This window comes from Ornithodoros turicata, chromosome 1, assembly GCF_037126465.1.
Source record: "Ornithodoros turicata isolate Travis chromosome 1, ASM3712646v1, whole genome shotgun sequence".
NCBI classification, from domain to species: Eukaryota; Metazoa; Arthropoda; class Arachnida; order Ixodida; family Argasidae; genus Ornithodoros; species Ornithodoros turicata.
Window position 1 is genome coordinate 50,965,639 of NC_088201.1, and position 23,068 is coordinate 50,988,706.

The following is a 23,068-nucleotide window of genomic DNA, read 5'->3' on the forward strand; positions in this document are numbered from 1 at the left end:
CCTTTTTGGTTGTACGATAGTTTGCAATGCCTTGCGCCGGCAGATGAAGCATCGGGATATTGGGCTGCTTTGCATTTCTAATTATCTTATTTGCCGTACATCTCGGGTTGTACAGTGTGCCATTGTGCCACCGACACCATCGCATGCACTCTTCCAGTGTCCCGTTGCAGTAAACACCCACTTTGCTACTAGGCAGCCTTTTGCTTCGTAGTTCTTACCACTGCAGTGCTTATCACCGTAGTCCGCACAGAACACACGGTCTGCGCGACGAGTTCTGTTCAGCTCTGTCCTTACAAAGGAGCACTGAGGTTTTTGTGTTCTCACACAGAGCAGGAATAGAATGTGTTCTGCCTAGAGGAAGTGGCATAAAGACAACAGGAGCGACGGAAAGAGGCGCTTTTTCCACTTCTGTCGATCGCGTCTCCAATAACTACTCGGAAAGAGGATTATATTTCACTGCTTTACGACAAATGCTCTCATCCATCCTGCAGGAAATGCGCAGTTTCTTAGTTCGCACCTTGTGTGTGATCTTCGTCAAATTACGGCTGCATAAAACGCTACCGCAGCTTCGACACCGCGACATACATGTTGCTGTGATGGGGTTACTTTTGAGTGTCCGCAACGGAACCTCGGTCATTTCTGAAGTGATTTTTTTATTCACTACGCTACGCGAGCTTGTCATGAATAACATGTGTGATGAATATAAACCACGTCACGAGTGGGCGAATATGGAAAATACGGTACCGAAGTTACATGTTTTCGCCTTACCACCCCTCGCTAAACGCGCGTCAGAAAGTATGCCCGAGATTTTCCAACAATCTCTTTTATATGAATGGGCAGAGCGTTTAAAGACGAACATAACGATACCACCCATGATAACCATCGTATTTGCAGAAAAGCAGTTACGCGCCGAAAAAGTGCATTTTTTTTTGCAAACGAGGCGACTTTGCGATTTTTTATCTGGACACCTGCAAAACCTAGAACCTCAAAGATATAGCAAACAGTAGAGCAGCACATGGGAAATAAGCGTGGAAAAAATTAACTGCATGGCCTTAATGGCTACGAAGATACGAGGCCTGAAAATTGCGAGGAAGCGCAGTGCTGGTCAGTCTTGAACATTACTTTTTAAAACAAATTCTAAAAGATATTTCCAGCTATTTCCTCGCCAATGTACTCCCTAAGCGCTAGGCTTCAATATATATGGGAACGAAACAAATCTGAGAGGTCGACCGGACCACCCTGCCTGATTCTCCCTGAAATCACCCAATAAAGGTTTATGACTCAGGCCGCGCTCTTCCTTGTAGGGCCGATAACTTTTCAGCACCCCCTCGTATCGTTAGCAGGCCTCCAGACACAAGTCACAACTAGGTTTTAGCGACGATACCCACAGAAACCAGCCGCATTTAGCCACATGGGCAGAAATTCATAGCCGCGTGTTTTAACGTATCATATTTACATTATCTGCGGCGATTCGTTGAAGGCAACAAAATCATAAGCGGGTCTGCGACTGGAGCAGACAATGTCGGGACATCACACGCGGAATTCACAAATTGTTGAAGACCCGTTACAACAGACACTCAGAAGAAGGGAGAACGGAATTGAATGATGGCACTTTTAACTGCCTCATCCACTACAACGTTAGCATTTACTGCAACGCAATAATCGAACCATCGGAAGAATATACGAAAACGATACGGTAAAGGAAGCTGTCCATCAGCAAATCTGCCTGGCTTCCCGCCAATAGACCGCTGACATTCTCCTCCCAGCCATGCTGAGCAGATTTGATCCAGCGATCGCTCTCCGCATGCATCGACATACCTCTCGTCAATATGCCGCATTAGTTCATCGAATGCGCCTCGATGTGGCTTTTACAGCGCAGTGGCGTTACCGGTTGAGACAAGTTGACCCTCCCCAATGTTGTCACTGCGGTGCTGTAGAAGATCTAGAGCACATTGTTCTCCATTGCCCACACTACCAACCTTCCCGAACCGTACTCTCCGGATCCCTTAACGACTCTCGCCCCCTCTCTCTCACAAAATTGCTTGGTCCCTGGACAGATCCAGCACACCAATGCTCTGCCCTCGAAGCTCTCTTTACCTTTCTGGATACCATAGGACTTCGATCCTTATTGTGAAGGGGCTCATTACTTCATTCCCCGCAATGGGGTAGAGCATCGCCCCTGGCGATGAAACTCCCCATTCATCATCTCATAATAAAGTTGTTTGTTTGTTTGTTCCATCAGCAATGTGCATGTAAGTCACTTCAAAGGAATAAAGTGGTTGCGGTGTATCGTGTTTTCGATCCCCTACCGTTAAGACCTTCCGATCTACTAAAACCCCAAATTTGATGACTCGTTTGTGCAAAGCTACAAGGCCTGCACCACGGTCACGTGGTAAGGAAAGGCACATGGAATAATGAAAAATGGTCGGTTCTGTGCACGTAAGTCCTGTGACCATTGTCCTGCTAAGTCCTGTGGCTGACCATTTTGGCGGCAGCCGTGGTACTTATTTCGCCATGCATCCATCGAATACACAAATGGACACTTTGCATGAGGTTTTAAAGGAAATAGCAAAAGTAGACTAGACTAGAATTTTACATGAAATATTTGTTACTCCGCTCCCAAACGCAGGCAAACAACTGCGCCTAATGAGGCGTAGTGGACCTGCTATAGTGTCGTCCATTAGAATAACGTCACGGTAATTTCGCGATGTCATTGACAAAACGATAGTATTGTACTCTCCACAGATCGTAGCCTTACATTGTGATCTTCTACTTACGTTGTGATAGACACTGGGATTGTTCTCATCCAGCTCCAGAGCTTTCTCGTACATGTCCTGCGCTTCCTTTGTTCTGAAAAAGAATTTGCGAAGTTGCATATTCAGCAAGTCCAAAAACAGAACGAACGTCAAAGTGTAATACGATTTTATTTTATGTTTGAAAGTTAGATGTCAATATTATTGACATAACCGAGGAGTGAAAGAAGCCAAGGGGAAATGTTGTTTACAGCTTGAGCCACCTATAGACCGTTATGCAAGTATACATTATAAGAATTACCTCTATCACAGCAACAGGAAACACCTATTGATAGCTACGTGTACAAAGTAAATTTGAAGAGAATAATCCAATAATAATTTAATAATCCAATTGGGTAAAACAGAACAGTAAAGCGTCTGTCTTAGGTGTGTCACCGGCGAACTGCTGACGGGTGAAGTATTGGTACAATGTTCAGGCCTACCAAACCATTCCCTCCAGCGCTTCAAAGTTGTGCTTTGTTACCCTCCATCATGTACAGTGTTTGCTCTCATTCCCATTGTTATACACCACGCGTCGTTTCTTCATCGGCGGTTCACAACACGCAATTGAAATAAGCGGCTCTAACCACGTTATGTGTTCTTTTTCTGTTTTTTTTTTACCTGTTACGTCTCAGCAGGAAGTCTGCACGGCTTATGTAGGCGTCTGCAAAGTCCGATCGGAGACTGATAGCTTGCTTGTACAGCTGGGAAGAATCGCACAAGAAAGACAATTTGACTGAGAGAAACTCTCACGTTTAGTGCATGAGCAGCACAAGACATAATACAAAATGACTCAATCTCAAACATCATTGTAGTATGACTGTAGCAAGTTGGATTAGGTGGTTATGCTACATGCTTGATGAGGCACAGGGAACGGAGAGCGAAGGAGGCAAACACCACAGAGCGCCGCATTCCCTTCGCGCTGCTTTATTCAACATATATCATTGCATTGTGTGTGCAAAGGTTACATCCGTTGCAATGGCAACAAATTTCGTTTCCTATAAACCCCCACAACTGACCTGATCAGCCTCATGAAGTCTGCTTGAGTTCTGCGAAATCAGAGATGCTAGACTGAGGTACACACGAAGGTGATTCGAAGTTACTCGTATTTCCTTTGACTTGTTCACCTTGGATTGGTGTAGGGAGAGAGCCTGTAGAGTTCGAGTAAGCAGAATATCAAGCATTTCACAGCAGCATAGAAACCGTGCACTGCTTTATGACAATAAAACGTTACTATGCGGGGCGGTGCATGATGGACTCTGACATGCCTTCAGGGGCACTGTCTGCCTTCAACAATGAGCTTCAACAACAAAGTTGGAAGGCTGCAAATGTGCGCATGTGCAATCACGCATCGTGACGCATCCACTCCACTAAGAGCTGCACTGAACTCAAGAGGTTCTCAGGTGTCAATCCATAACCACATGTGGTATAGTCCGGACCTTCCTGAGCATCATGACTGACGTGCACACGTTGCAACCTTTTTTTAAGAAAGCATGTTGGGCTAGTTGGTACGTAGCTGACAGGAAGAAACCAGTGAAGAGACGGGAGCACAAGGAAAAGGAGCAGACAGGACAACCGCTGGACTTTCCAGACGTACCAAGTTCGTTGGAAGGGTTGTGTCATTAAACGTTAGTTGTAAGTCCAGCGGTTGTCGTGTCTACTCCTTTTCCTTGTCCTCGTGCACCTTGGCTGGTTTCTACTTGTCAACCTTTTTTTCTACAGCTCGTCTTTCCATATTTGACAGCGACACCGGTGACCCTCTTTATACCTTTTGAACCTCTTTGAGTGACTGCGCCGCACTTTCCTCCGCGAAGAACAAGCAGTTCCTTGGATTTTCAAACGTGAAAACAATGTGGTACCGCTAGAGTGTACTCCTCTTGGACGACAGAGGGTAGATATACTCTAGTGGGCACTGATTAGTAGTAATGATTCGGAGCAGTTTTTATTTCTCCCGTAGCCTCGTGCCCTTCTGCCATGCGTGCCCGATACGCGTCCTAAAATTGCCCAGCGCTTCTCAACGACCACCTCAACAAGCGGAATGGGCACGGTGTACGTCCTGAATAATTCCGCATGAGTAAACTTGAAACCGGGTACCTGGCGAAGAACGGCTTCGGCCTCTTGATGGCGATCTAACACGGTCAGAGAGCGGCCTAAGTTCAGATGGCTCCTCATGTCATTAGGCTGAATCCTGGATAAACAGAAATCCAACAGTATAACAAACAATACCCACATAGACAGAAAATTACAATAGGAAATCAATGCTCCGTCATCTTCGCCTTCTTTCTGCGACCTTATTCCTGCATATAGCCAGAGCCTTAGTGGAAATAGTAATTGGTTCAAGGGACCATGAAAGAATGAACGGGCCAGTAATGGAAGATAATTATTGATATCTTGGCAGCAAAGAAGCGCAAAGTTGAACACACGCACGCTACAAAACTAAAAATAAAATTTAAAAACCTACAAAGGTACGCGTAGTCTACAAAATACTGTAAACTATGCAGGCGCATAGAGCCAAGACATGCAATTGATAGCTGCAAACGCAGCAACCGGGCATGTTCAATATCAATTATGAAATTGTATCTTGCATCCCGGTAGTAAAAATTAGTAGTAAGAAGCTCGCAAGACCATTCTGCTTAGTGAACGGGCTACGAAGACATTTCTTAAAATTTTGAGTTCTTGACTTCCGGCGATTTTCCAGAACCTATTCATCTATTTTATCTTCACTCAGGTGCTACACGCGCGATCTTTTTGCGCCGACGTTCACTAACCAGAGAACTGGACGCGTGTCGGCCGACACTAAGAATACCAATTGGGTATCGGAAAGAAAACCTACCGACCTAATGCAACTAGTTGGTGCCAATAGGTTGATTTCAGCTTGGTGTGCGTGTGACGTCACTTGAGTTGAGGGCGTTATGGTGTCAACAGGTTAACCGAAACTTCTATAAGCTCTACAGTGCATAGGGGAAACTGAGCAGTAAGCATCCGCACTTAAATGATTATGGAAGGGCTCGAAAAACAAACGAAAAAAGTGTCAGGAGGAGTAGAAATTGGGGTTCCAAGCCATGGGACACATATTCTCGGAAAAAATTACGAGTGTAGTGCACAATCGTGCTGCGCAAGAGAGTTTCCAAATCTCGCGTGGTAAAAAAGCCTCCTCCTTCGGCTGCCTGCATACGACGGCAGGTCATCCGCTCAGTGGTGAGACGCGCGCCCAATATATATATATTTTTTTTTCGACATCGACTGATGACCTTGCTCTCGCGCCATATAGCAGACGATTTTCAACAGCGAATAAAAGTGCGCTAACTAAACTAAAACTGATTTCCTCAGGACATGCTTTCCGAAGGAACTATTTTGCGCGACAGGTCCTGGAGGTAGTATGTTTACAGTGCAAAAAAAAAAAAAAAAAGAACAAGAAGAAGAAACATATTCAAGGGCCTTCGATGGTTCTTTAAAATCCCCGAGGTCGAGGAAAAGAGGCGAGCACAACTAAATCCTACGGCTTTCAAGTGTCCGTCAGCCTGCTTCGCAGCCTGAATCGCAAGCTCGTAGGCTCAGAAGAGAAGGATCAAGTGCATGAATATTGATAAAATTCGCTCACATAGATAAAAGCAACAAAATCGCACCAAAGAGTATATGTATAACATAACTTTATCTCAGCTGCCTCTACATTTCCAGGTATTTGGAACAACGTTTTCGACCCATATTAAATGGCCTGTAATAAAGGAAGCTCGAATAATGACTCATTATGCAAGCAGTATACGACGCTTAATGAGTACCTCTCAAATTTGCGGACTCAGAGTCGGATAAAAAGAAGTTCCGGACAGGCTCTCAGTTCAAGGTTATTATCTTTAGTTTCGCTTCCTGCATTGTGCTGCATTGCTCAGGATATTAGCGGTATGTCTTGGTAATGGTCGGCTATTTGTTATACGCCGTTCTTGAGATAACGAGATCTTAATGAAATGACTTACTGAATAGCTTTTTTGTAGTGCATGTATGCCTCTTGATGCCTGTTAAGTGACTCCAAAACTCGACCCATATTGTTAAACATCTTTGCGTTCCTTTGGTTCACTCGTAAGGCTGCACCATACAAGGACTGCTCCGAGCACCTGCAAACGTGTCTACGTGTTAGGACAGCATAATACAAAAAAAAAAAAAAAAAAACACGAGTGAGGATAAAAGAAGAATGAAGCAGCTCACCAGTCGTAATTGCGGAGAAAAGTCTTTGTTGCATGGGACGCGAGTAGGATAACCAGGCCTGTTTTTAGAAGATTGGAATTGTACCTGCACTTGGAACAAAACGAGTTCACTGACCGATATAGGTTACCAACTCACTAACCACTGGTGAAATGTATGACCTGTGATAGCACAGTCGACTGAAGCCCAAGGCCACTAGGAGACAGAAACCCATGCTCGGAAGGTAGAGTACCCTCTCTGCCACCACGAAGCCGACAGGGAAAAGCAGATGTGAAGCAGGGAGGTAAGGGATCACCAACATGGCAAGCGCCTGGTCAAAGAAATCGGTGTAGGAATTTTACATAAAACTGCTCGACAGACAAGTTTTTACCCGGCTTTTACTCTGCGCATCTGCGCAATTACAGGCTAAAGTGCAGTGCATTCACGAAGGTAGATTGGACGATAATATTCTAAAATTTCAGCATATGTACAAGACGAGGTAGCTAGTTTTCTATGGGAATGTGCATGCACACACCCGTTCTACATTTGGTGTCATTAGTTCAATTAGTAGACAATACTTCATCTTTACCATTGTCAACGGCACCTTCACGTGATACTCAGTTCGTGATGTTGTCACTACGGTGAGCACCAGTATTGTATATGTCGCTGCTGTCGCTAGATTTCTAGCGTCTTTGAATGACGTCACAAGAGGCACAGTCCCCATTGTCCAATCACAGCACAGATCACAGGGGAACACCAGCAACCAGGCGTTGATGGCTACCAGGTAGTTGTACGTCAGTTGTCGTATGGGCCATGGCGCTATGGACGCTGGGTTTTCCAGTCTTTCATGAGGTAATAAGATTATTACTATGTAATAATGTAGCACTATCAGACAAAACATAGATAATAGGATATGTGTTTGTCCAGCATACCTGTCGAAAGTCGGAGGTTGTATGCCGTTAAGGTGCAGGCGCAGTAAGGAGACTACAGCTCCTGAGAGAATTAAAGCACCAACACGTTGAACTGTATGGCTGGGCACCAGCCGTAGGGGTGAAGACACCTTTTTATAGGGCTGTTGGGAACAAAGGCGGACAACGTATTAACGACAAAGTGTTAGGGACAAACGAGCGCCCAATAGGCGTTTTCTTTATCAAAACCTACACTCTTAAAAATGAACTTCACCGCATAGCACGCTCCTAGCCAACCATGATCTGGAATGATATCGTTGTCTGCACTGATTTGTTGAAAACGGAAGGCGCACATCTTTCTTGTGACACTTATGCAGTTCATAATTGTCACAAAAAAGGCGTACGCCTCCCGTTTTCAACAAATCAGGGCAGATAACGATATCATTCCAGATCATGGTTGGCTAGGAGCCTGCTATGCCGTGAAGTTCATTTTTAAGAGTGTACATATAACATAGCGTTGTCAACAATTGCATGAAAAAGGTGGCGCCTATTGCACACCCACAGTAGTGCCGTATATTAAAATGGCATCTGGCCATTAATGGGACCTGCATATACGTGAGGCTCCACCCACTTTTTGAGGTATCTAGCCAATCACAGGTCGCAATACAGTTCCCTATTATTGCAGACCATCCAGTACACTCTTAGAAATGAACTTCCCCACATAGCACGCTCCTAGCCAACCATCATCCTGAATGACAACGTTCTTGCCCCTAATTTGTTGAAAACGGGAGGAGGAGCCTATTTTGTGCCATTACGCACGGCACAAAATAGGCTCCTCCTCCCGTTTTCAGCAAATCTAGGGCGAGAACGTTGTCATACGGGGTGATGGTTGGCTAGGAGCGTGCTATGTGGTGGAGTTCACTTTCAAGAGTGTACTTATACCTCACCCTTATTTACTGGGTGCCACCATTTTGGAGAAACTTGGTTGATTTGGATTGAAATGCATAGTGGTGAGAGACCAAAACGACGGATTTTGCGCCCACTTTTATCAACGCCACCTGCGTGGAGAGAGTCATGTTGGGAAGACTCAGAACTGCAGGAATGGTTGCTTGCAGAAGTGATTGGCCAGGAGAGCCGCAGAACCGCTTCTTCGTAACAGATGACTGCCGGTATGAACTTTTAAATCACGTAACATAAGCAGAGTGGACAAAGATGTATGTAGCTATAAATAAAATTCAATTTTATAATGCAAAATCTTACGCATCAGTGATGCCTTCCCTGCTATTCTCTTGGGGTCGCGGTCTTCACTGGGCCTAATGTTAGTCACGAAACATGTCATTTTCGCGTAAATAATGATGGCGGAACGAAAGTTGAAGCTGATTTTGCAGATAGGTACAGGAGTATATATACTTAGAGAATAAAATTAGAGTAGTTTATGAAAAATTTTTGTCACGAAATCTTCGCTTCGCCGTTCCAAGCACCATCCGCCATTTTGGATAAGTTTTGGTGTCATGGCGTCTCTCATAGAAAACGGCAACCAATGAAAGGCGCCCAAGTTTGATTGACAGGTCGAACCTCTTTTTTTAGGCTCCTCCTGATGGCCAGACTCACTTTTAATACACGGCACTGACCCACAAGTTCCGGTGCAGCCGGACAGCCACTTTTTGTCTTATTTGCTATTATCTAAGTGGAAACAGGAAAAAAGGAAAAAGCTGGATCTTGGAGCATTCTGCCAAAGGCATTTGAATTACAGGGAATTAATCTTTATAGCGCCATCTTCCGATGATCTTCGTTTGCCCGCACTCCTTTTTGTGTAATTGTAACTCCTTCCGTCTTCTCTTCTCTCTCTCTCTCTCCACAACTGTTACGGGGGGACTTACACAGCAGCCTATTGGTGGGCCCTTTTAAGGCCACAGCTTTAAAACAGAAAGTTGCAATCCCCTTGTGAGCCGGCTAGGCTGCAAGTCGCCATAGCATTGTGGCTCTAAGAACGCAGGGCTCAGGCTTACATCGTCTCATAAAGCTGACTGAGAAATTAGAGGGCGCACCGTTGAACACTCTTTGGTCGGCTTACGTACTGAACGAGACTGAATAGATAATCCCTGTAAGAGTTTATCAGGCACGGCATCTGTAATCCGCCGTGTAAGGGCCACGAACACTGTCACCAAAACAGCGGTGTGTGTGGCACTTCGAAGGCAGTTCGAAACATCCCTGACCGCATTGTGTATTGAGAGTACAAATGCGCAATGGTGGACAGGCAATTAACGTCGAATACCTCTTTGAGGATGATGAAAATAGTTATGAAAAAGTGTACGAAAGGAGAGACACTACGATAGGATATCAATTCTGACTCGTTACTTCGTGCAGCCCAATGAAACGTTGTATACTTTCAGCGTAAATGCCTCCCACATGTTTGGCCGTCATTGACATCCTTCAATTAATATAACTTTACCACCCGGACGGCCCCAATCAGGAGTATAATCTCGATAGCTAGTTTATTCTTGTATGAGCTATTAGGATTTCATACTTATAGCTCCCGAATGTGAATACGGGTACGCTCTGTGAATGAATGAACCTTCAAACTACCATGGGGAAGCCGAGCCAGGCTTCAGAGCGAACATTCAGAGCGTGCATCAAAGCGCTATTATCGCAGTGCGCGGAGGAGTTGTACGTTTTCTCTTTTCAATTCGTTCTTTTCATGCATGCAATTCATGTTCCCATTTGTTCAATTTATCGATCTTCCTATGGAGATAGAAAAAGATGACGTAAGAGGTACTGGATTGCGCACAACTGAATTCGGAGTTCCTGAAGACGCTCTACAATTTCCAATTGGGGCTCGGCCTAGAAACTGGTGTGTACTTTAAAAAAAATCAAATTGCAGTGACTTACGCGAAACAACGGCTTTCAATCGCATACGATGTGCCAGTTTTTTTTGTTTTTTTAAAGACGATTCAACGGTCGTGGCACATCCTGTACATGAACAGGTATACGCCTTATTACTAAAGGCATCGCTATAGAAATTAGCCAGCGCATTTACCTTGACAGATAGAAGCTCATAAACACAGCAGAGTGCAATCACAGTAAGGCCTTGTTCTTTGCAGAGCATTGCTGTCGAAGCCAGCGCTATTGTTATTAAACAGCGCCGCCACTGCACTGTAAAAAAGAGATAAGACACATCAAAACTAATCGACAATGATCCACGCGCACTCCTTTTACATGCACTTGCACACACACTATAGGCCTGTGTCTTCTTTACAAGGTCAAGTTTAGTTCAAGTTGACCCGGCACTCTATGACATCACGCTTTCCAAATGAGCATGTGATGGTATAAAAGATATGCCTTAGTTGTGAAGGTAGACCGAGGTTGATCAGTGGCAGAGGCGACGTTGGGCATGCTGTCTGTGGGCGGAATATTGCTAAATGTTGGAGCTTCATCATGCTAATGAAGAAATCTGAATTGTCTGCTTAGAAGTTGCAATCGCTGACATCAATCTCTAGAAAGTACATGTCAGCTTCGCTATTCCCTCGTATGTGCATTGGATTGATTTTTTCTCCACAAACAAATAAGGCTAACAAAAATCATTTGACAATCGGGACTAGCATTTACGTACAAGGTACACGTGGTGAAAAACATCATAGTCGGATGCTGTGTGCTCTGCACGTGTCAATATGTCAGGTACTCAAACCGGTAGAAATTTCGTCACTATTTTGCTGAAAAAAAAAAAAAAAACGGAAAAGAAAGTGCGAAAAATTTGACCACTCCAACGTAGTGATGATCCTCCTTTAGCATGACGTGCGGCGTGCTTTTGTGTTTAGAGTGCGCACCGTTGGTGATCACACCAGTATATTAATTACAGGGTGTTCATTGTTATCATTTACAGATTTTTTATAAAAAAGCTATGAGAACCGCACAGATGTCGTTTTTGCAATTCAGTTATTGGGACAGGTGGACATACTCCTGAAGATAGTATGTAACTACAAGATGACTCATCACCTAAAGTTCATTCATTAAGTATTTAATGAGGAAATTTTGGGCAAAACTGAGATAACTGAAACGAGCGTCCAGGTCGTTTCGTGAGTCGGACGATTTCGAACACAAACTTTCGGCCATTGTCAACGCCCAATGCCTCTGGTCATGCGTTTCGTCACGCATATATATCATCATCTATAGCCGTGTTTACGCTCTCCTAGCGAATTCACGCGTTTACATGGGTGGATTCGATTCGACAACTGGACATGATACGCTAGCTCATCTAAATGAGTCCTGATCGACGATGATGGAATGTCCCGGATGGCTTGCGCTTTGGCGCGCGGTAGTGGTGGCCCGTCGTCGTCGTCGTCTACGGTGTGCCACAACTTTTATTGATACATTGGGTCGTTAGACGTTAGGAAGACCCTCGACCACGTGACGGTGAAGGAAGGATATATAAGGGAGGGATAATGAAGGAGGAATAATATGATGTCCAGCGGGATGACGCCATTCTTTCAGTCCTAAACTGCGCATACATGATGTGAGGTGCAGGCTACTCCGACTATGACCATCTGTAGCCGTGTTTACATGAATGCGACACAAGCGTATCGAATCGAGTCGAAACGAGAGAGAAGACGATACGCCACCGTTTACATGAATGCGCATCGAGCCCAGACGGAGGTGGCGCCACGCCGTGTCATATCGGAAAGTTACAGGCGCACTTCCGCAAATACTGCCGTTTCCGGTGTCCCGCTACCTTCGCACCGAACGCTGAAACGTCGAAAACGTAGCATCTACGTCCCATTTTCAAGCGTACTTCAGAATGAATTCTGTTATACGGCTGCAAGCCCTGCTGCTTCTGTTAGTGTAGACTAACCTACATATCCAAAACGGAGCGTGGCTGTGAACTCCCTATTATCATCATTTCGTGATTCCGACTAGGAGTAGCAGACGACGCAACTAGCCCGCAGCCGAACGCCGCTTCCCACAATCCTCTCTTCTTGCCTTGATGCGCATCGTCTGTTTACATGCACAGTCTGAATGCGCATCCACCGTCTCGATCCACCTCTGTTTAGCGAATTGAATACGATACGCTCTCCTAGCGAATTGACGCGTTTACATGGGTGGATTCGATTCGACAACTGGATACGATACGCTAGTGTCGTATTCATGTAAACGCGGCTTGTCTATAGCTATCTAGCTAGCCGACTATCCGACTGCGTCGTCTGTATTATTTTTGGTGATGAATGCTGAAATTTGAGTGTAAGAAACTCACCGCTGTTGCGACTGCTGCCAATGTAGTAAATTAAGGCACTTAGAAAGAACAGTGCCGATAAGAGCTCGGCTCGGCCCACGACGCTTGTTACCTGAAAAGAGAAAGCATACAAGTCATACAATCTGTCGTTCCATTCTGTTTTGAGATTTGAAAGTAGCACTGCGTAAAGATACGAAAAAAAAATTGAAACATGACCACTTACGGCTTCTGTGTGAATTGGGTGGACGGAGAACAACAACGCCGCCAGCAAACTCGTAAATGCTGGCACTATCGAAAGGCATACCCTGGAAAATGCAATTAAGTCGCAATACATGTAGTGAATACGTGACCGCATTGTTTTCGAGGGAACAGAATTGAATTGGAAAGAAATAATATGGGAATGTCAACATGCAATATTTGTAAAAGGAAAACAGTGTAATTCCATCGAAATTCGAAGAGGTGAGACAGCAATCGTTGAATTTCTAGCGAAATGTTGGGATAATTTTAAATTGCGCGTAATGGTTGGCTGATATGGGTCAAATGTAGAAGCACAACTGCAATGAGGTATTATGTAATGATAGAGAGGATTATGCACTGTGGGGTTTGCGTGAAGAAAAACTTTTTCGTCGCGCCATGAGTACCTTATGTAGCACACCTAACCATCTCGCAACGTAGCTGCCCGATGTGAAAGGGAAGGAACCGCGAGCCCGCAGTTTGTCCCTCAATGAGTTTGAAGATCGCGCAACACGCCAACCGCCCACCTTCCGAGTGCATATCCTTTTAGAGGGTCATAAACGAGCTTTCTGCGCCATGCGATTACTGAAATTTTTTTTCTTCTTTTTTTTTTTTCATACCGCGGCCAGGGGGGACTCGTATCAGAGAAATTCTATTGCATGCTATTTCTGATATACTTTTCAGAATCGGTACGTTTCAGCGTGTCCCGTTCACGATCAACCTCAAAGTCGATTTTCATGTCGTTGCCGGTGGCAAACACGTCGAGTGAATGATGCGCACTAATGTTTCTGCCGTGTATTTCGAGGGCCATTGATTTTAATTATCTGAAGCATTCACATGGAGCCTGTGGGGATGACGACGGGCCTAAATGAATTTACTGCAACGTGTAGACAACGGTCACCAACATGGGAAGTCCGAGAACGACCGTTTGTTCATACCGGCAGGCCCACGCCACGACGAAGTCGCTCTCCCGCTTTGGGTGTCTTGCTTGCAACGTGTAATATAGCATTCTAATGCGAGCAGCTGCTTCGTGATAACCTCACCTAGCAGACACGCTCGGTGCTATGCTTTACAACGCACTCCTTAGCCGCCAGCGAGCTGTATACATGAAAAAGGGAAGAGTCATTTTGAGCGCGAATAAATATGCACTAATAACTCCCGAAATATGCAGAAATAAGTGTGAACAAATGCACTGTCTTCATCGTTGTTGGTATGAAGGGAGTGCATCTAATGCATATCTGACAAAATTTGAGCATTGCATTAGGGATCACACGGTAAAATAAAGCAGGCTTCGCGCATGAGCACACAACAAAGGAGACTTGCGCCGCAGATATGAATCATGCAGCTGAAGGCTTTGCTATGGGCCCTGCACTACAGTGCAGATTGAAATGCGAACACCGCCAGTCTTCGTAATGGTAAAGAACAGGTCACACACGCGCAGCGAACGCACTCCAATGGCAATATGCCAAGGCGCAAGCGTTGGGCGCCGCTCTAAGAAAAGATCCCCAACATTTGTTGGTAGTATTTCGCGCAGTGGAGCAGCCAGGGTGAGCGCTAAACACCACAATGGTGTTTAGCGGAAATAAGGCAAAATATGCACGATGCGTGCATTTTCATGCCGAATACGCCATAACGTGCAAAACATATGCACCACAGAACCATTCTAGTTGGTCTTCTATCTCGCGGAACGCGGTCCTCCATTTCGCCAAGTAAGACAACAGCGATGGCGTTTACGCGCCGCTCTTTCTACAAATACCCTATATTTGTGGAGGGCTCTGCTCTGCAGTTTGTCTCCCACGTCCTCTATCTTGGCGTGATAATTGACCGCGGCCTCACGTGGGCACGGCAAATTCTTGCGATTGGTGCAACCACAAATAAGTTTGTCAATGTCATCCGGCACCTATGTGGATCATCTTGGGGCCATTCCATTGCTGACCTCAGCCAGGTCCACTCTTCGTTGGTCCTCGGCACCTTAAGATACAGTCTACCAGTGTTGCACGAGCTCAGTGTTTCTGGTGACAGGGCAGGCTAGAAGCCTTCGCCTTTGCTTAGGTGTGCCTAAAACAACAGAGACCTTCTCTGTTTTGGTAGAGGCGCGAGAACCTCCAGTCCACATTCTGCGCGACAAAGAACCTCTTGGTGTTTACGCCCGATTCGTCAGCCGACATTCCCATCGTTACCTGCGAGATATCTGTGTGACTTCCCCGTCGTCCGCATTCTGTCGTGCTCTGCTCCGTCTTAACAGCTACATCCCTCACAGTGCCACTTCTGCTGCATACGCGCCACCGACGTGGACGGTGAATCAGCCGATCGTACATGAGTCTGTGCCTGGCATTGCTAACAAAAACAGCATACCACCTGTCGCTGCACGTCAACTTACCCTGGACCACATTCATGCCTTCCATAGCCATAGAACGGAGGTGTACACTGACGGGTCAGTGCAGCAAGGTTCGTCGACGGCGGCGTACTATGTCCCTAGCGACGACTTCGAGCATGCGTCTCTGCTTCCCTATGCAACGTCATCTGTAGAAGCTGAGCTGTATGCTATCCTTGCTGCCTTGAAGCATATGTCTGCTTCTCCGCCTAGTGCCTGGACGGTATTGACTGACAGCAAAGCGGCCCTAGCTATCCTGCTAGATGTCTAGCTAGAGATTTTTCTCTGTTAAGATAGTCTGCGACGTGCATATACCCTGATCCTTGTAACCTATAATGAGCTCCTGTCCTCGGGCCACACTGTGTGGTTTCAATGGGTTCCGAGCCATGTCGGCATCCCCGGCAATACTCGCACTGACACCGCGGCGAAACGTGCCCATGCATGAGAGCCGGTTGGTGGAATACACATCTCGACATCCGCCTGCCAACTGCAGCGACGCCGCTTCCTTACTGTCAATACCAAGCCGTTTGCCAAGGACGCTGCCAGACCAACCCATTATTGAGGTCCATTGACCCAACGATGGACTACACTATCTGCGGCCGCGTCTCAAGGAGGGAAGAATCTGTCATACATTGGCTCCGCCTCAACGTCGCCCGCACTCCGTCACTGCTGTTCAAAATGGGTCAGCAAGCAACATCCTTGTGTTCTACCTGCAGCGTTGAGGCAGATATTCGTCACCTTCTGCTCGAATGCCGCCGTTGCAGGTCCTTCCGCGACAACCTCAAGTCTCGCCCTGCCAGCCTCGGGTACTCCATCTCTCTCGCAACACTACTTGGCACACGGAGCAGTGGTGTAACCGCGGCGCTTCTCCACTAGCTACATGATACCGGTCTCCTCAGCAGCCTGTGACATCGTGTTTAGGGCGGCGGAAGACATCTGACCCCTCATCGCCTTACTGTTAACTACCGAAGGACCACGCTCTAACGAATCATTTATTAAGGAATAGCAAGCCGTCCTTTCTGGCTGACCTTTCCTGTGAAAATAAATAGATCCCCCCCCTCCAATCGGTCCCAAACCACGACCTAAATAGTTTTTTTCATCGCTCGATACGAAACCATATCGAGAAAAAAAAAACATACATTTGCATGAAAATCCGCGCTCTAGATGAACTTGTTCGCGCCCACGGCTCCCGTGGCGTATCGTCTGAGCTGAGTTTTAGGCACAGCGACACAGGAACTTCTCGGGAATGCCCAATAATGCTATGCATTAAAATATATTTGTTAGGTGGTGGCAGATGGTGAAGAACGCTCGTAGTTCAAGCATCGAGGCTGCAGCCGTTCTCGAGAGAAAGAGGGCGAAAGAAAAATGCGGTCGTTTTGCAGTTAAACGTCTAGCTCCTGCGTCATTGAAGGGCTGCACAAAGTCTGAATTTTTTTTCATGTCGACTGGGTGGACAACAAGTTCATGACTTGTTGTTGTGTTTCAGGTAGTTATTTTTCTTAAAAAAATGTGAAGCTCACAAGCAAACGTCAAAATGAACCGTTCATGAATCAAACCGTCCATTGCAATTATTGCTGTTTTGCTTTCAAAGCTCTTTCTTTTCATATAATTTTCTTATTTTAATATTCCACGTGACCCGCGAACGTTTGTCCCGATTTGAGAAGCGGTATTGTAAAATTCAGCCAATCCGGAAGGGCTTCTGGCCGAAGATCTCCATACTGGGTTTCTGTACACTCTAAAAACTGAACTTCACCACGGAAGGCGGAGTCTATTTCGTATCATTATGTACGGCATAATGGCACAAATTAGGCTCCGCCTCCCGTTTTCAACAAATCAGGGGCGAGAACGTTGTCATTCGGGATGATGGTTGGCTAGGAGCGTGCTATGTGGTGAAACTCATTTTTAAGAGCCTTCCCGAGCCTGTCGACCCGCTTGTCACCTTATCGGTAGCCTCAAACAGGGAGCCCAAGAACATAGCCGAAGACTATGCCAGCGAGCTAGCTCGCGTCGCAAGTTGCAGTGCCCAACGCCTTTTTCCTAGCCACACGGGAGCAAATGGCTCCCCGGCGGACGACGACCTCACGATGTCCGAGCTGAAGTACGCCATCCAAGGCTTAAAGCGGCGCAGTGCAGCTGGCCCGGACGGGATCCCTAACCAGGCCCTCAAGAACCTAGGCGACGACCAACTCGACGCTCTGCTCCAACTATATAACAACGTCTGGACCTCTGGATGCATCCCATCTGATTGGAAACATGCTCGAGTAATACCCGTCCTAAAGCCGGGGAGGCCACCGAGCCAACTGTCCTCCTACCGTCCCATTGCCCTAACCTCGTGCGTTGGCAAATTATTGGAGCGTATAATTCACAAAAGGCTGGCTTGGGTCTTGGAGCGAGGCGGTTGCTTCCCAGATCACATTACGGCATTCCGGAAGGGCTGGAGCGCGTCTGACGCAATCGCTGAAGTGGCTACTAGCCTGAAGCAAGCGAGAGAGTCCAATGAGTTTGCTCTCGCTTTCTTCATTGACGTGAAGAAGGCATACGACTCGGTAACGCACTCGGCATGTTTCGCTGCGCTCGAAGCAGCTCGAGTCACTGGCCGCCTTCTAGGATACCTATGTGACTTTCTGTCCAGCAGAACGTTTGACGTCTCCGTCCGCGGGTGTATCAGCTCTGTGAAGAAGTTTGAGCGAGGAGTCCCACAAGGCAGTGTTCTATCACCTATACTATTCAACCTAATGATGGCAGGGATTCACCGAGGAATTCGCCCTACACCGTATGCCCTTCATCTCACCATCTACGCGGACGACATCTGCCTCCGCATTGTGGGAACGGACAAGGAGAAAGTTCGTGACACAGCTGATATTGCCTTGAACGGGCTCAATGCAGCGCTGCTTGCGAGAGGGCTGGAAGCATCACCAGAGAAGTCAAAATGCATGGTCTGCATTCCCCGTGGAAAGGACGTGGGCAAAGACTTCCCAAGCCTCAGCATTAACAACACTCCCATCCCAAGATGCGCGTCATGTAAATATCTTGGTGTCACCATCGATAGCACATTACGCTGGTCTAAGCAAGTAAACGAGACTATTTGCAAGTGGAAGAAAACGCTCAACCTGCTACGCAGAATCAGCGGTAAGTCATGGGGCTGCAATGCGCGGTCATTGCTCACCCTTCACAAAGCCCTGATCTTGTCACGCATTCTCTACGTGGCGCCATACGTAGACCTCGCGCCTACACAATGGCAGGCCCTTGAGCGCCTTCATCGCGCTGGCATAAGAACTGCGCTTGGTCTCCCAACGTTCTCTAGCGTCACCCAAACGTACCTGGAAGCTAAGGAAAAGCCTGTTAGTGTCCACTCTGAGCTCAAAGGACTCCAGTTTCTGGATGATGCATCAACATCCATCAGCAAGCATTCCCTCTTCACCGACCTCGAACAGAGGACACACACATTCCTAGGACGCCTGGCTAGTGCCACCAGCTCTCTAGCCAACAGGGGCGCTCTTCCTCGGCTCCCAGCTAGTCCACCTACGCCGCCGTGGCGGGAGTTCGTGCCCGCAACAACGCTTCACATCCCGGGTCTACGGAAGAAGAGCGAGTCCAGCCCCCTAGTGGCCAGGATGGCGGCTGAGAACCTGATCAGCGACGTTTATCACACACATACTCTGGTGTTCACGGATGGCTCCATTGACCACCGTTCCAAAAGTGCTACCAGTGCGTACTACATCCCGTCAATAAACAAGGCCTGGTAAGGGAAATCAGTTCGCTACCCAATCTCATCTACGACGGCCGAACTCCTGGCCTTGCTACACGCAGCTGCTGCGGTTCAAGTCACCGGAATACCTAAGGCCGTCTTGCTTACGGACTCCAAAAGTGCCCTCAACAACGTGATAAACCCCATGTGTGGTAGCATTCTGGCCCGATGTATAAGGAGATCGTGTGCCCAGCATAGGCTAACCGGAGGTGAGCTTACGCTCCAATGGATCCCATCTCATGTCGGCATCAGAGGCAACGAACGAGCGGACCAGCTAGCTTCCTCAGCACACAACAGCTGCAGCCCATCCTTAGCAGTCCCGGCCGACACTGACAGGCTCTTGGTCGTCAAACAGCTAGTTGAGGTGCGTCACCCTGGCATACAGGACATCATGCAGAATCACCGACCCTCTCTCCCCACGAAAGATCTTCCCCGTGGTATGCAGACAATGCTCCATCGATTACGCACAGGATCTGCGTTCACGAACTCTCAACTGTGCAAGATCGGCTCCAGGGAGGATTCCAGTTGCGGACACTGTAATCATCCGGAGACAATTGCGCATATCCTGACAGAATGCCGTGCATACCATGCCATGCGGGAAACCCATCTTCCCCACGCCAGGCCTGGTATACTGACGGACGTCCTCTTCCCCGAAGGTTCTTGTGCGGAACGACTTTCAAAAACTCGCGGCCTCGTGCGCTTTCTCCAAGCAACGGGCCTAGCGGAGAGACCACTCTAGTGCACCTCTCACCTACAGTGTGCCTCCGTCCCATCAGTACCGGTCATCCTGCTTCTACATCACTTTGAAGTCCTCAACTCCCCTTTCTCCCACCTTCGTTTCCTTTTTTTTTTGGCTATAGTCGTGACGATGCCCACTTGAGTGCGGCCAACAACGGCAAGCTACCTCGACACCCCCCCCCCCCCCCCTCATTTTTAAGAGTGTGCTTTGCCATTATAACTTGTTGATATTATGTATTCTTGTTGGTTCCGTCTCCGTCGTATGAGACATTTCATAAATTTCCCCACAACATATCTATTTCTGATATCCGAGTAATACACAGTCGAGCTGTTGTCTACTTGATGTTGGCAAAATGTCCCTGAGCTTTGGAAAAAGGACAAATGAGCCGAACACAGAAACGCCCAGCACAAGTGCATATTTGTAGACATGTACATCTGCCTATATGAGACGCGTGAGACAATAGAGAGTTCTAGCAAACCGTTGATAACGTTGCTTGTGTTGAACCGTATCAACCGGAACCAATCAGTGGATAAGATTCGAGTCACACACGACTGTGATTGATTCCGATAGGCACGATAACCTTACCAACGGTCTGCTAAAACTATCTACTATACAGGGTGATTCACGAACCCATGTCATTTGGGGTTTATAAGAAAACGGTAGAACGGAAAAATATGCGGTCAACGGCTCCCTTGCGGCAATTAAGTTTGCGATCTTCAAAAAATACTTTTGTCGAATTTCAATTGCAATAAATTGAAATTTCTGAATTGAACTCTCAAATTTGCCTATAGACAACATAACGTTATTAATTTTTTTTTTTACAGAATCAGGAAGCCCGTGGCGAATTTAGTCGAATACACCGGAAGCCGAAATCTCTAATGCTACAGCGAGTGCAAAAAAAAAAAAAAAAAAAAAAAATGAGAATCGGCTTTTTCTGACGCACGTATTTCAACGGGGCACGAAATCGGCCGCAAAGATGCGATGAGAGGTACTCCGTAAGGGCGGGGTATATTCAGCCCAAAAATCAGGCCTGGTTGGCCGCGACCTTGACGGGGAAAGGACCTCATGTGTTCAACGTGTCTAAAGGTGTCAAGCAGTTGGCCGACGACAGTTAAGAATTGCAGAAAGTGGCATTAGGATGTTTGACTAAAACCGAGCGAAAAGAACAAATGGTGACTAAGGAGCGACAAGGGGTGTTGTGTTTTTATGCCCTGGCCTGTACCAATGGGAATCCATGTAGTCTCAGATTATTATCGCGATGTCTCTTCTTTTCCCTTTCCTTTTGTTTCTTGCAGTCTTCTGTCTATCATCTGGGCAGGGGCATGTCCTCCTCTCATCGCATCTTTGCGGCCGATTTCGTGCGCCGTTGAAATGCGCGCGCCAGAAAAAGCCGATTTTCACGTTTTTTTTTTTTTTTGCACTCGCTGTAGCATTAGAGATTTCGGCTTCCGGTGTATTCGACTAAGTTCGCCACGGGCTTCCTGATTCTGTAAACTGACTGTTGACTAGGCAAATTTCAGAGTTCAATTCAGAAATTTCAATTTATTGCAATTGAAATTCGACAAAAGTATTTTTGAAGATGGCAAACTTAATTGCCGCACGAGAGCCGTTGACCCCATATTTTTCCGTTCTACCGCTTTCTTATAAACCCCAAATGACATGGTTCGTGAATCACCCTGTATTTGCGTGATTGTGTTCAGAGCACGACGTCTATGCGTAGGCAATACGATTCGAAGCCTTCAAACACTCCGTCTATAGCAGCTGTCTCCAATGGGCAAGCGCACATTTTGAGAACCGGTTCCAATATTTTGAGATAAAACACAACCTAACCGCAAAGTGGTGCATCTTCTCCGTCACGCTAGAATGCCTGCGATGGAGTCGGAGGCGTTGTTCAACATGCCGCCTCTTTGCTGTCCACCTCTTTGAGATCAGATCCACCTCTTTGCGGTCAGGTTGCGTGCCGTCTCGAAGTATTGGAACCTGTTCTTGTAATGTGCGCTTGCCCCATCGGAGACAGCTGCCCTACGAAGGGCTAAAAGGCTTCGGATCGTTTTGATGACGCATCGACTGCGAGCTCTGAACTGAATCACGTTTCACGCGTCTCCCACAGCACAAGTAGGCGTGCATGCACTTGTTGTTCGTTTTGGACAACAAAAACTTTTGAGATGATGAATGCTCGTTTTGTTCGTCCGTTTTGTTGTTTTACACATGTTCGTTCGTTCTGTGCTGTTGTCCTTTCCCCAAACTCCAGGACATATTGCCAACGTCAAGTATGGACCAGCTCGTCCAATAGTTTATCCAAAATCACAGACATGGGGGGGGTAGCAAAAAATGGGGGCGTTGGGGGGTGGTCTGGATAAATCACTGAGCTCGTCGCTTGCACATTACTTTTCTCTGCTTAGGTTTGGGGATGGAGAAATATGTGAAACGTTTCACACGTACAACAAAAACAGAATTTGTTTTCTTAGTTCAACGCACCTTAGGTTAAACATGACATATTATAACCAAATCACACTACAAACGCAGAACTAAATTTATTTGGACTTTACAGGGTGCATCACGTAAGACTAACCAGAATTTTATTAAATTCGCGATTTGTTTTTCTTTCGGAAAAGTCGTTGAATATATCTATTCCCAATGGGGCCTACTCAAAGGTGGTGGTGTAGCAGTAATTAGTACAGCCGTTAATTAACTTCGATAATTAATCTTCATAATTAGTGAGAATAGGTTGACCGCGCAATTGCGAAGCTGCAGAGCGCAACCATGAGGAGTCTACTCCGCTAGATTCGAAACCGCAGTGCTTTTCTGTGCCCATATTTAAAAAATATGCGAAAATGCACTATTTTCGAGCGCGAGTTCTGCGGCCGCTTTTT

The 23,068-nt window shown here is 46.6% G+C and overlaps 1 protein-coding gene across 2 annotated transcripts in view; it reads right to left on the reverse strand.

Moving 5' to 3' along the window:
- Window positions 1–23,068, reverse strand: part of LOC135378244 (protein O-mannosyl-transferase Tmtc3-like) — a 171,210-nt gene that overhangs the window by 19,770 nt on the left and 128,372 nt on the right. For both annotated transcript variants that reach the window (XM_064611212.1, XM_064611211.1), the window contains exons 4-15: window positions 13,324–13,405; window positions 13,122–13,212; window positions 10,914–11,029; window positions 7,901–8,040; window positions 7,558–7,810; window positions 7,151–7,299; window positions 6,993–7,076; window positions 6,764–6,901; window positions 4,887–4,980; window positions 3,812–3,943; window positions 3,414–3,496; window positions 2,778–2,850 (exon numbers count right to left, since the gene is read on the reverse strand). In XM_064611212.1, the coding sequence (XP_064467282.1) occupies window positions 2,778–2,850; window positions 3,414–3,496; window positions 3,812–3,943; window positions 4,887–4,980; window positions 6,764–6,901; window positions 6,993–7,076; window positions 7,151–7,299; window positions 7,558–7,810; window positions 7,901–8,040; window positions 10,914–11,029; window positions 13,122–13,212; window positions 13,324–13,405 (1,435 nt within the window). The remainder of the gene's footprint in view (window positions 1–2,777; window positions 2,851–3,413; window positions 3,497–3,811; window positions 3,944–4,886; window positions 4,981–6,763; window positions 6,902–6,992; window positions 7,077–7,150; window positions 7,300–7,557; window positions 7,811–7,900; window positions 8,041–10,913; window positions 11,030–13,121; window positions 13,213–13,323; window positions 13,406–23,068) is intronic.